At 36.3% G+C, this 13,489-nt stretch overlaps 1 protein-coding gene across 1 annotated transcript in view; it reads left to right on the forward strand.

Annotated features, from left to right (window-relative positions):
• SPATA16 (spermatogenesis associated 16) overlaps positions 1-13,489 on the forward strand; it is a gene marked incomplete at both ends in the record, with an annotated part of 238,626 nt that overhangs the window by 140,957 nt on the left and 84,180 nt on the right. The window contains one exon of the mRNA XM_080696395.1: positions 9,175-9,259. Within this exon, the coding sequence (XP_080552521.1) occupies positions 9,175-9,259 (85 nt within the window). The remainder of the gene's footprint in view (positions 1-9,174; positions 9,260-13,489) is intronic.

Below are 13,489 nucleotides of genomic sequence, written 5' to 3' on the forward strand. Positions count from 1 at the left end.
CTTTAGGTCTCAGCACTGAATCATTTAATTACACTGAAAGGAGTCATTTTCCCTCTTTAAAATTATATTGCATTATGATCCACATTTCTTAGTTACCATTATATACCTAATATTTGCACAGCTCTTTTTAGCTATAAAATGCCTTATATTATGGTTACTTTTTTTAAATGCAGATATTGTACCAATAGTCAAATCAGAAGCTTATTAGAGGTCAGAATTGTGCCTATATGCTTATTCATGTTGCCATGACCCCAAACATTCTTCTTATAATAAAATAATAGGCATTTCCTGATATTTTGGGTTGCACACAGAAAAAAAATCTTAAAATAAAACCTCCATATATAATATGAAATTAGTTTTATTCATCCAGGCCTTTTTACCAGACTCATATTTTGTCCTTTTTTTTTTTTCTTGTTGTGGTACTGGGATAGTCCAGAGCCACACCCCCAGCCCTACTTTTTATTCTTTATTTTTTGAAACAGGGTTTCACTGAGTTGCAAAGAGCCTCACTAAGTAGCTGAGGCTATCTTTGAATCACAATCCTCCTGTCTTAGCCTCCCAAATACTGGGATTAGAAGCATACACCACCACACCCAGCTCAGACTTATATTTTTAGAGAAGTAATAATATATTTCTTGTCATAGCCAGGGAAAGAAAAACTTGACTATGTCAGATTAACAAGGCAACTAAGAAGACATGTCTGCTGGTAAGAATGCAGAGGATGGAGGAAAGAACTGTCCATTATTTAACCTATCACAGAGAATAGACTTTTTAAGGAATACACCAAAGGTCAACAGTTAGACAAGAAATTAACATCAGAAAAGTCCAAGAAAAAGCCGGGTGGCACATGCTTGTAATCACAGGATTCAGGAGGCTGAGACCGGAAGATTGCAATTTGCAGACAGCCTCAGCTACTTAGTGAGGCCCTTTGCAACTCAGAGAGACCCTATTTCAAAAATAAGACTGAAAAAGTACAGCTGGAGGTATTGTTCCATACCCAGTACTGCAAAAAAAAGTCAAAAAATGATACTAGAGTCTCATAAACAAAAACAAAACAAAAAAGCTGAGGAAAAGAATGACAATACAGAAGTAGTGTAGAATTGAGGTTAAGAGTCCAAAATTTGGTATCAAATATATCTGATTGAATCCTTATCTTGACACCTACTTTTTGGAAAATACGGATGCCATGTCAGTAGTCAAATTAAAAACAGTAAATACTGGTTGGTGCTACAAATAGTCATAGTGGTACTGTTGTTGTGTGTTACAGAACTATGAACAGGCAACTTTTGAAATTCTAGACTAGTAGGCCAGCAGTGAACCTCAAAAAAGTCTCTGATCCATTGCTGGGCCATCTTGAAGGAGCAAGCATAGCTAGGACCCCAGTTATAATCAGAATCTGGAACTACAATCAAAGCAGGAACCTGTGAACTAGGTTAGGCATGAAAAGAGGAAAAATGTCATCTCAGGGACAACTTCAGGCTATTAGAATTAGGCTCAGAGTTTGGTCTGTAACAAAGATCCAAAGACCAAACTAAGTTCTTGGATGTCTGTCAAGTACTAAAATGCATGAACCCAGAGCACTGTAGAGCCTGAGCCTCCTGATAAACATCAAACGATTAAGGGCAGGGAGGGAGGAGGGATAATAAGAGCAAAGCACAAAGTAAAGAAATAATAAATTATTCAGCACCTTGGGCCTAACTTCTATTAATTTTCTTGGGTGGATGGGTACGGGAGTAGAACCCAGGGGCAGTCTACCTCTGAGCTATACCCCCTGCCCATTTTGTTTTTTATTCTTTATTTTGAAACAGGCCCTCACTAAGTAGCTGAGGCTGTCCATGAACTGCAATCCTCTGGTCTCAGCCTCCTGAATGCTGGCATTACAAGCATGCACCACTATGCCCGGCTTTATTAATTAAAAAAAAAATAGCTGAGGCCAGGCGTGGTGGCACACACTTGTAATCTCTGCACTTGGGAGGCGGAGACAGGAGGATTGCACAGGTTCAAAGCCAGCCTCGCTGGCTTAAGAGACCCTGTTTCCAAATTTAAAAAATAAAAATAGTTCTGGGAGTGTAGCCCGGAGGTAGAAGGGTTTCCAGGAACCCCAGTACAATAAAAAAAAAAAATAGCTGAGTACCTTCTATTCCTTAGGTGTATACGACATACTGTAATGGTAGGCTTACAGCCTGGAGATGAAGTCCCAGTGATGATAGAGAAGTTCTTTTCCACTCAATATAGTAACCACTAAACATGGTGATTACTAAGAACCTGAAATGTGCCTGCGTGCCTGAGAATTGAGTTTAAGTATTTAATTTTTATTTGTATAAATATAAATACCCACAAAAGGAGTATGGCAGCCATATTGAAAAACATAGATGTAGAAAAAGAAGCATTTAAACAAGTGATATAATCAGTAATTACAAAACATAAAGCTAAGGAAAGGATAAGGCTCCAGCTGAGAGGTTGGAGAACAGGAGAGCTTCATCCAGGGCCTTGCAAAATGTGCTCGGGAGAAAACCAGGCGCAGCTTCTACGGGAAGCGTGACGGGGAACTTGGGTTTTGTGTGAGATCATTTACATTTATGTTTTTAAAAAGATCCCTTTGGCTGGCTGTTGTGTGGAAAACACATAAGCCTACAAAAAGATGCTTCCTCTTTGTGTATGTGTGTTTGCTTGAATTTGCTAGCTCGGTTCTTTTCCTGATCACAAAAGCATCTCTTTCATATTAGTATACATTTGTATTTAAAAAGAATATACATTTTGCATCGATATTAATTCACTAAACTTAATAAAATTGTATGTGAGGATACATGTATATATATAGACTCTTGGATGCTTTTAAATATAGGAGAAAAGGAACAACTTCCTGAGTATGTCAACAATTTGGAATGATTCTGTAGCTAGAACTATTCAGTACACATATTTTGGAGAAGTATCTAAACCCATTCCACAAATGAAATAGCTGGACACAAAGATTATAAGATTACCCTTAGACTCCAGAGAGAAGTTAATTTCCAGTTGTAGAAAGAAGAAAAAGAGGACTGTAAACAAACTGAAAAGGGAACCATGAAACTGACTAATTCAAGGAAAAAGAACCCATGGAGAAAGATTAAAGCTACCAGGGTTGATTAATTAAGCCAGAGAAGAGAAGATTAATAAATTATTGTGAGGCTATTTAGAACTGCTGTTCTGAAGAAAAGGGCCAGTTGGGCTGCATTAGAACTGGAGAAAGAACTAAATCCAGCAGATTAAAACTGCAGAAGATGCTATTTACGGCTGTGAAACTCTGGAATCGGTGAGGGAAGTAGAGCAATGTCCTTCTATAGAGGTCTTTAAAACAGAATAGATTCTCATCAGTCTCATTTGAAAGGTTTAAGTGTGATCCTGCCTGAAGGCAAGGTGATGAACAGAATGACTTTTCAAGGTCTAGTCAGTCAGCCCAAAGAGACCACACAGCGGACTGCATGCTGCAGTCCCTTTTGTTTACCCGTGCCTTATTGTTTTACACCACCATGTGGCCATACTGAGTAAAAATGTTACACATTTTAATCTGAACATAGACCTTAGGAGATGCCAAGTGCTTTTTTCACGCTCTCACGACTGCACCGTCTGTTTAGAAATATTTAACCTGAAAAAAATCACTTGACATGAATGTGGTTAGACGCGCGATCCTTTTGTAATATTAACATGGAAAAAGTATAAGCTATTCTATTAACAATAACATGTCTAATTCTTTTAATATGTGTTTGATATTTGATGGAAACAAGATGTGATCCAAAATAAGCTGGGTTCATGACATAAAAGTCTTTTTACTTTATGTGTGTGTACATATTTAAAAGTCAGATTTTGACCCTTTTATGTTTTACAAATGTATGAAGTAAATAAATGTGAATTCCGTGGCAATTTTGCTAAAGGAATTCAAACAGCATCAAAGCCATAGTAGATTTGCTTGTAGGAAAATAATGAGAGTTGACACATGACTGAAGGCATCATAGTAAAAATAATTTTAGAGGCAATACATTAGGCCAGTGTGTTTCCTGACCTCTTTAACTTACGTGATAAATACATCATCATGCATTAGCATTTCTTAAGCTTCTCGTATGAACGCGCTTGCATTGGATTCTACATCAGACAGATTAGACTGTCTCTCCAGTACCAAGCTGCCTCTACTCCATAGCATTCTGTTCATATAAAACATGAAACAGCCCTGGGGCCGGTTGCTTAGGTCACAGTCCTAGTAGGCTATATAACTCTGTTGTTATCTTTGGGATCTTTATAGCATGGAATTTAATTTTTTAAGTTTAAACAAATAAATAAGAGAATATGTGACTGCCAACTGAGCGAATACTTAGTGTGTGACTACTGTGCCAGGCAACTGGAGACAGAACAGTGAAGAAAATAAACAAAAATCCCTGCTCTCTGGAGGGACATATTCCAGTAAAGGGCCAGATAGTAAACACATTGGCCTCTGTGGGCCAAGGGAGCTCTGTCCCAACTGTTCAACTCTGCCATTGAGGCACAAAAGCAGCTGTATATGACGCATAAACTTTACCAATGAATGCACACAACTGTGCCCTGTGAGAGCTTGACATACACAGACTCTGGTGTGCTGACCCCCCCCCATAAAGGAATACAACGACTAGAACTAACAAAAATAAAATCAATATTTTGATGAATGGTGATAAGTACTATGGAAAGGTTAAAACAAGCAAGGATGCAGGTGGTGTTGGATCAAGGTCAGGGAAGTCCTCACTAAGAAAAATGACTCCTGAGGAAGTGAGCCAGAGAGTCGTGGACGTATATGAGGAAGGAATGTCCCAGGAAGGGACCATCAAACACCAAATGCAATAGGCAACAGTGTGCCACTTCTATATGGGGAACAGCAGATGAACAGCAGATGAACAGCGTGTCAGGAGATGGTGGCAGGAAATGAGGGCAGAGTGGTAGCATGTGACCAGTGGCACAGATGTAAATGCCTGATTTTTACTCCAAAAGAGTACCACGGACAAGAGCACTCAGTGAAGTCATATTAATGAGAGGCCTCCTGGAGTGAGTCCCAGAGACAAGGAAGAGAGACTGCAGACAAGGACTGTGCGTAGCTTTTTCAAGGCTTTTGTTGTTTGTTTTTTTAACAATGAAGAAAAGAAGATAATAACTGTATGGGGGGAGAAAAGAAAGAGATGCTTTGCAGTGTTTTGTTTTGAGATGAGAGAAACAATGGCATTATGTGTAGGCAGAAGATGTCCAAGAGAAAGGAGGAAATTGAAAGAGAATTGCTGGAGCCATTTCCATTAGGAGGCATGGCTGATTGGAACTTAGTGCAGAAGGAGGTGATCTGGGTTGGCATTCCACTATGGTAAGTACCTAACATGTTCAGTAAAGACCCAGAATGGACATAAAATGAGCCATCAACTATTTAAAAGGACCAGTTTGATGTCACCATTGACTCTTATTTTTCTCACATTCCCTATTTGAATTAAAGCAATTAATGGAACTGAGCTAACATGATCTTATGGTCCCAGTACAGCATCAACACTCCGCAGATGAACAAAAGAAGAATGAATAGAATAATGACACTGAAAGAGAAGACAGTTAAAGCAATGCTAATCACACTGACTAGCATGCTGGATGTTGGTCTGGTACCTGAAGGAGAGGAGAAAAAGTGATGCGTTAGTGTTTGTATTTAGGTGAGTCTGCCAGAGCCAGGATACTTGATTCCTTAGAGATGTTTGACTGGATTATTAATTAATTATCTTTTCCCTTTATAAACCAGCAAAATGAAAAACCTTTATCTGTAGGCTCACAAATAGTGCATGTCACAATATTATTTCCTTGCACTTTCTACATTCTTCCACCAATTTTTACTGAGTCATAAAGGCTGAGCTGTCAAGAAGACCTAAGATGGAGAAATGAAAGAGAGTGGGTGGTGAACACATAGGTGCCATTTCCATCAGGTAGCAAATGGGTGAGAACAACTGCAGTCTAACTTGTGCTCCTGACAGGAAAGCCAACTGTGTGCCAGGTGCTATGGTTGGGTTAAAAATGTGTTGGAAGCATGTCCTCAATGCAGAAAGATTCAGAGGTGAGCATGGCTGAAGGAGGTGAGGCACTGGAGGTGTGATCTTGGGGACCATATCTGTCCCTAGTTTCATCCTCTTCCCTCTTTTCTCTTTCTCTCCCTTCCTCTCTCCCTCCTTTCATCTCTCCTTTTCTCTACTCTCCACTTCTTTTCTCCTCTCTCTCTCTCTCTCTCTCTCTCTCTCTCTCTCTCTCTCTCTCTCTGCCTCTTTGTCACCATTAAGTGAAAGAAAGTAGCTTTTTTGCTTCTCCTATGCCCTACCACATAGCAATTTCTTCCTTGGAGCCTGTCAATCATGGACTGATCTCTGCAACCACGAGCCCCAAATAAACTGTTCTTTCTCTACATTGTGCTTGTCAGGTATTTTGGTCATAGTGGCAGAAAAGCTAACCAGGTATTGAAAGAAATATATCACAACTTATGAAATATATCTCAACAAATATAGAACTTTAGGAAGCCATACTTTGTTATTATTACTATCCTTTTATTCATAATAATTTACTTCACTGAAGTATAGCAGGTGAATTTGACACCTTTTATTTATCTACTTATTTCAGTATAGGTTTGGAGCTATGTTCCTCTGGAAAAGGGCCCCCAGGTATAATAAAATTACACTTAGGACTATAGAAAACTGTTTGACAATACATCATTACAGGAAAAAAAAAACTTGTGAAATGTTCATTCAAATGTTAAAATTTCTAATTTTACAAAGGTGAACTCAATACCAAATCACCAAATGTACTAAAAATGCAAGAAAACCTTAGAAATACACTTTGGAGATCTACCTCTTTTTTCTCATAAGTTTTTAATCCAGGGATGATAATCACTAATATTTATAGAAACTCTATCAATTTAGCTTTTAGTTGACCCAAACCATTGTGTCTATGTTCTAGGATTATCTTCTACAATTTTTGCTTGTTTCAAAATTGTAAAGTTTATTTATTGAACTCTGCTCACAAATTTTTAGTAAAATCTGTGATGTTATTTCTAAAGACAAAATAGCAAACTTCAGTTGAATACTTTAGGAAACCTGTGGCTAGAAAGTATGGATTGACATTTATACCAATGCCTACTACTTGTTGCCCAATCTAATAATTTGTTCAACTTCCAGTTATGCAAACTACCCCTAAATCTAGACCACTATGTGGTTTTTGTAAATGGAGTCTCTTTGAAACATAGTTGCATTCATTTGTTTATGTACCTCTCTGCCTGGTTCTGCAAGACATAGTTGAATAACTGTGAGACTACATGATTTACAAAGGCTAACATATTTACTCTCTGGCCCTTCACAGAAGCATTTTGTCAACCCCTAATTTAACTGATAGCCTTGTTAAGCAATGTTCGTGGAGCCCTATTTTTACATAAGCAGATATCCGGTGGTAGGGGGAATCAGATTGCAGACCAAGTTCTCACCTTAGAGTATTCAACTTCTATGAAAGCAACAAGAGCTGCCTTAGGAGTATGATTTTAATGATTTTTATCATTTTCCATTGATTTCTCAAATTCAGAATTTTTCAAATGAATTTCTATTAGGTAACAGCACCTACAAAGCAAATAAACTTTCTTGTAGGTTGTCATGAGACGAACATTCTCCCATGTGCTTCTGTCAAAATGAAAACTCTTGGAATGTACATTTGTCCTTCTAAAGCCTGTAATTTTTATAATTTGCTTATATTTTATGCATATAGCATCACCTCCTATAACTCTTTTATCTTATTGTTAAGGACTTTGGAAGACATAAAATGATTCTTAAAAAATTATTCTTAGATTAGTATTATTTATTTGAAACATCTATTTGCAGCTTCTTTCCAATATCACATGTGTGTGTAGAACGTGAACCTGAATAATTCTCCAAATACTAGCATTCATTTTCATTGTTAATTTTTAAGTCCTAACTTTGGTCTGTCTTGAGCAAGAATTTAAACATTTTAATCCTTTTAACAGAGTGCTATAAGTTTATAGCTGCTGTGTCTCAAAAAACCTATATTTAGGGAAAGAATATTTCTAATTCAATTTATAATAATGTCAAAAACAACATGTATCTGCAGGCAAATATAAGAAAAGCATACAGGGTACACAGTGATAGCTCTTTTTAAATAAATAAACTTTTGGTGCTAGTGATTAGGTACACAGGATTATTATATGTTTAACTGGCTAACGTGACAATTTGGAATTACTTCTAGTCACATTTAATTGGATTTTAGAACCTCTGGAGAGAAGAAATAGAGAGGCCTGGCAAAGAAATAGTCATAAAAGTAAACTGTTTTTCCAAAGGGTGATGAAGTAATGAATTAATATCCATTGCACAATAGTTTTTAATATGCCTTTGGCTTAATAAGACTAATTCAGTGATTGTACACACCAGATACTAAAACTAATTCAATTAGGCACAAAGTTTGGGGGAGGGGATTGTTTGGTGAATTGAAGATTTTTTAATTTTCAATTTCAATGAGGCTAATTTAATCAGAAGTTAATAATGTTTAACTCGGGTAAAGTCTGAGATATAGTTAAATATCTGTCTGATAGCTATATAGGCTATGATAGGTCTGGAGATATTTTAAAGTCCATAAAATCTGTGTTTTTCTACTAATGCTTTGCTTTGAAGCTTAATATAAAGCAACCCAAACAAAGCATTCCCTCATAGTCCTTAAGTATTCTTATAGTTCAAATAGGAAACCCATCTAGAAGACAAATGTCTTGTGCGCTCTGTCTCGCTCTCGCTCTCTCCCTCTCTCAAAGTTTCAGGTTAGCTACCAAAAAAATGTTTAAAAAACCTACTTTTAGCCGGCATGGTGGTGCACGCTGCAACTCAGAGAGACCCTGTTTCAAAATAAAGAAAAAAAATTGGGCAGGGGGTGTAGCTCGGAGGTCAAATGCCCCTGGGTTCCATCCCCAGACCCGAAAAAAAAAAAAAAAAAAAAAAAAAACCTACTTTCTACATTCTAAAATGCAGTTTTTGCAGCTTTTGCTTTCCTTAACTTTAGTCAGGTCATATTTATACATTTAAAAAATCTTCTTCAGTATTTATACATAGTGTCTGTTGTGGGTTTGCTTCTGCCCTATAAATTCCTTTTTTAAGAATGCCTTCTTGTTCCTAGGAGCGCCATGATTGCTGACTACATGTTCTGGCTCAGTGGAGGGGGTGAGCAGTGTGTAAGCAAGCTCATCAAGCTATATTGGCAGGTAAAAATTGATACCCTCACCAGGGAGGAGGATCCCATCTCATTTTTAGAACCAAAATGAAGGATTAGTGATTAAAGGACTGCTGAGAAAGGTAGATCTAAGCATATCAATCAGAAGGAGTAGTAATGTATTTATAACGAAATAGATTTTTGAGACTAATTTTAAGGGTAAAACTTAAGTTTGTTAACCCTTGGCCTATACTTCAGTTTTATAACCTAATATAATTTTTAGACATTGCAAGCAGGCATGGTACTATAATTACTTAATCCTTTAAAATATGAACATTTAATCAAGAATATTTAAAAAACTCAAAAAGCTGAACATTAAAAATGTCAATAACCTAATCAATAAATGGGCAAATCAACTGAATAGACACATCTCAAAGAAAAACTAGAAATGGGCAACAATTATATAAGAAATACTCAACATTTTTAGCCATCAGAGAAATGCAAATCAAAACTACACTCAGATTCTACCTCATGCAGTTAGAATAGCGATCATCAAGAATACAAATAACTATACATGCTGGTGAAGATGTATAGGGGCTGTAGTATACTGTGGGTGAGAATATAAATTAGTACACTATGGAAATTGGTATGAAAGTTCCTCAGAAAGATAAAAATATTTCTATCATATAATCCAGTTATACCATTACTTGGTATTCATCTAAAAGAACTGAAGTCTATATATTTTAGAGATACATACATAGTTATGTTTATTGTGGTGCAATTTACAATAGCCAAGTTATAGAGTCAGCCTAGGTTTTCATTAACAGATGAGTAAAAATATGGTATATATATATATATATATATATGTGTGTGTGTGTGTGTGTGTGTGTGTGTGTGTGTGTGTGTGTATAGATGAGTTTTATTCAGACATAAGGAAGAACAAAATTTTGTCATTTGCAGTATGGATAAAACTGGAGACTATATATATTTGTTGTTGTTGTTGTTGGTGGTGGTGGTGGTGGTACTAGGGGTGGAACCCAGGGGCTTTCTACCTCCGGGCTATACTCCCAGACCTATTTCATATTTTTTTTAATTTGGAAACAGGGTCTCACTAAGTTGTTGAGAGCCTCACCAAGGAGCTGAACCTGTGCAATCCTTCTGTCTCAGTCTCCCAAATGCGCCACCATGCCCAGCTTGGAGACTATATGTTGAACATAATAATTCAGTCTCAGAGAGAAAAATAATGTATGTTTTCTCTCATTTCTTTTAATATCTCAATATTTCTCTCAGATATTGTGTGTTTTCCAGCTTCCAGCTGAAAGGAAAAAAAAAAGAAAAAAGAAAAAGAAACAGAGTCTATTAAGCCAGCACGGCTGGCTTCAAATCTGCCCGATCCTCCTGTCTCTGCCTCCCACGCATGCGTCACCACACCCAGCCCAAATGAATTTTTAAGTATTTGAAAATCAATGACATATGCCAACTTTCTCCTTTATATTTTCTCTTCCCCAGGAAATATGGGAAGGGAGAGTTTCTTGTATTTCAGTATGGTTTAATTTAATTGAATATGAATCTTTTGAGCCAACTAGAATAAGAATTGCTAAACCACTAATAGGAAAGTTAGAAAGAATCATTAGTAGCCTTTGAATGCTTCCAGATTCCCCCCATATTTTCAGTACTGAACCCCAGTCCCCAGTTTTCTGTCTCTATATATTATCTTTTTAAATTTTAAATTTTTAACTGGTGCACTATAATTATGCATATTGTTAGATTCATAGTGATTACTCATATATGCACAGAATATGATTTAGTCTGTTTCCTTCCCTGTACCTCTCTCCCCTATTTTACTTGCCTCTCCTATTTCTGCAGGTTGTCTTAAGTAGGAAGTTAATAATTATTTTTACCATCTAAAAATTCCAATAAAGCCAGGCATAGCGGCGCACACTTGTAATCCCAGAATTCAGGAGCCTTAGATTAGAGGATTGTGGTTCACAGACAGCCTCGGCTACTTAGCAAGGCCCTCGCAACTCAGTGACACCCAGTTTCAAAAAACAAAAAGACTAGAAAATAGGCCTGGGGGTGTCACTCAAAGGTACAATGCCCAGGAGTTCCATCCCCAGTATAGAAAAAAAAAAAAATCCCAGTAATTTACATGGTTTCATTTGAATATTTAGAGCTCAATTTACAACTACTGTAAAAATATAATCCAACTGTACTTGAGATCTGTGACATTTTTAAATCTAGAATGATCTTCAGGTAAACAGTACATTAATCTCAAAATAATTATTGATTTTCTGATCATTTTCAGACTTTCCTAAAATAGCCCATCATATATAAACTGTAATAATTGCTTATTGATATATAACTAAATAATTATAGAGAATTAATATATGTGAAAAATAAATAATAAGGGACACTTATTAAAAGATTTCAGAGACTTCTTGAATGAGGCAGGAAGGAGTTGAGTCTTAAGGGTTGGGTTCCCAATAAATATTTGAATTAAGTTCAACAACATTCATTAACAAACATGTCCAGCACCTACTATGTTTTCTATGTTGAACTAGGGGAAAACAGATCTCGTATTGGTGTGATCTAAGACAAATTAAAAGCTTGAAAATTTTGTACATAAAAATGTTTTGTTTCCTTTAGCTTTCAGCAAGCACTAGTATCCCTATTTTATTTAAATCAAACTAAAAAATAATCTCCACTTACCAATTCATCCATGTTTGCAATATAAAAAGGAATAAAATAAATACCTTATTTTACTATTTTGCATTAATAAATGATGAGATACATGCTTCACTTTGTATTATTTTCCTTACTCAATTGGAAGTAACTTGTATAGTGAAAAGAGCCCCTGTCTGGCAGTCAGGTCTTATTCTAACACCATCTATTAGTAGGGAAAGTTAATCTCTTGTTTCAACTAAGGTAGATTAATTAGAAAATAAAAGATGACTGGGATAAATTTTTTGAGATCTCTTTCTTATTGCCCATTTTGTTATTAAAATGGCATCCAAAATTTTAGGAACAACCAACAATAATGTCACAGGTTTTAAAGAAAAAAGGAAGCAACATAATTAGAAATTGCATCCTGCACTCTATATATTAAACCTCTCAACACCAACACACCACACCATTCTTTCAACAAAATGTATCCCTCTCCCTCCCCAAACCTTATTTCATCCTGAATCAGAAGGGAGACTTTGAACATTGCCATAGCATCTTTAAAGACAGTGGTACCCTACTACCAAATCACTGATCAGTTATACAATGTCCCCAAACATCACAGACTAGAGATTGAATCTGCATATACATTTGTAGACATCCATTAAGATTTAAGACAGGCCCTGTTTTCACTTTCTTTGTAAGATAAGTTATACATCAATACAGTCCCCAACTTGAAGTGTTTGATTTATATCTTAACATTACAATGATGCAAAAGTCTACCTGTGTAGCCATTGTTTTCCACCATCAGTACAGTTGTCAATGCTGCAAGAGCTATTCAAGACTTTTTAATAAAATATTCTTTACATTTGTCTAACTGTAGGCTAATATAAGTATTCTAAGCATGTTTAAGACAAGCTAGGCTAAGCTATGACATTCAGTAGGTTAAAAATACTAAAAGCATTTTCAACTAATGATATTTTCAACTTATAATGGACTTATTGGGATGTAACCTCATTGTAAGTCAAGAGGCATTTCTATCTTTCTTTTTGAATAAAATCTCTGCCCCTCTGGTTACATATTATCTTTAGAGATCTCAAACAGGAAATAAAAATTTTAAGAACATAAAAATTTCGGTACAAGTCTACATCTACTCTTGTAGATTGTTGACTTAATATCTCTTAATGCAAAAGAATAAATTTTTCTTTAGTGAACTCAAAAACACCTTCCAATTTTATTAGGAACACTTTTCATATCAATCCAGCAAGATTAAAAAATGGTATAAAGCTCTATACTGTATGACAGCTCACACTGGGATCTATCACTCTGAATATAAATGTTTGCACATGTTACCATAATACCATCACCTCCACAGAGCTAGAGGAGGTTGAAAATATCCCATGATAACTGAACTTGCATACAATGCCTCTGAGGCTTGATACCCAGGGTTCTGTCATCTGCCACCCTTGAGGCCTGGTCATAGCTGAACTGAGGTGGGTGGCGGGAAGGGTCTCATCAGGCTGAGAGTTAGCTACTTTGAAGGTATTTATATGTTGATGCTGAAGTAATGATATTACAAGAACTTTATCCAGTTGTAAACTCTAGCCTACTTCCCAAGCAA

This window comes from Muscardinus avellanarius (assembly GCF_963383645.1).
Source record: "Muscardinus avellanarius genome assembly, chromosome: 5".
Taxonomy (NCBI): domain Eukaryota; kingdom Metazoa; phylum Chordata; class Mammalia; order Rodentia; family Gliridae; genus Muscardinus; species Muscardinus avellanarius.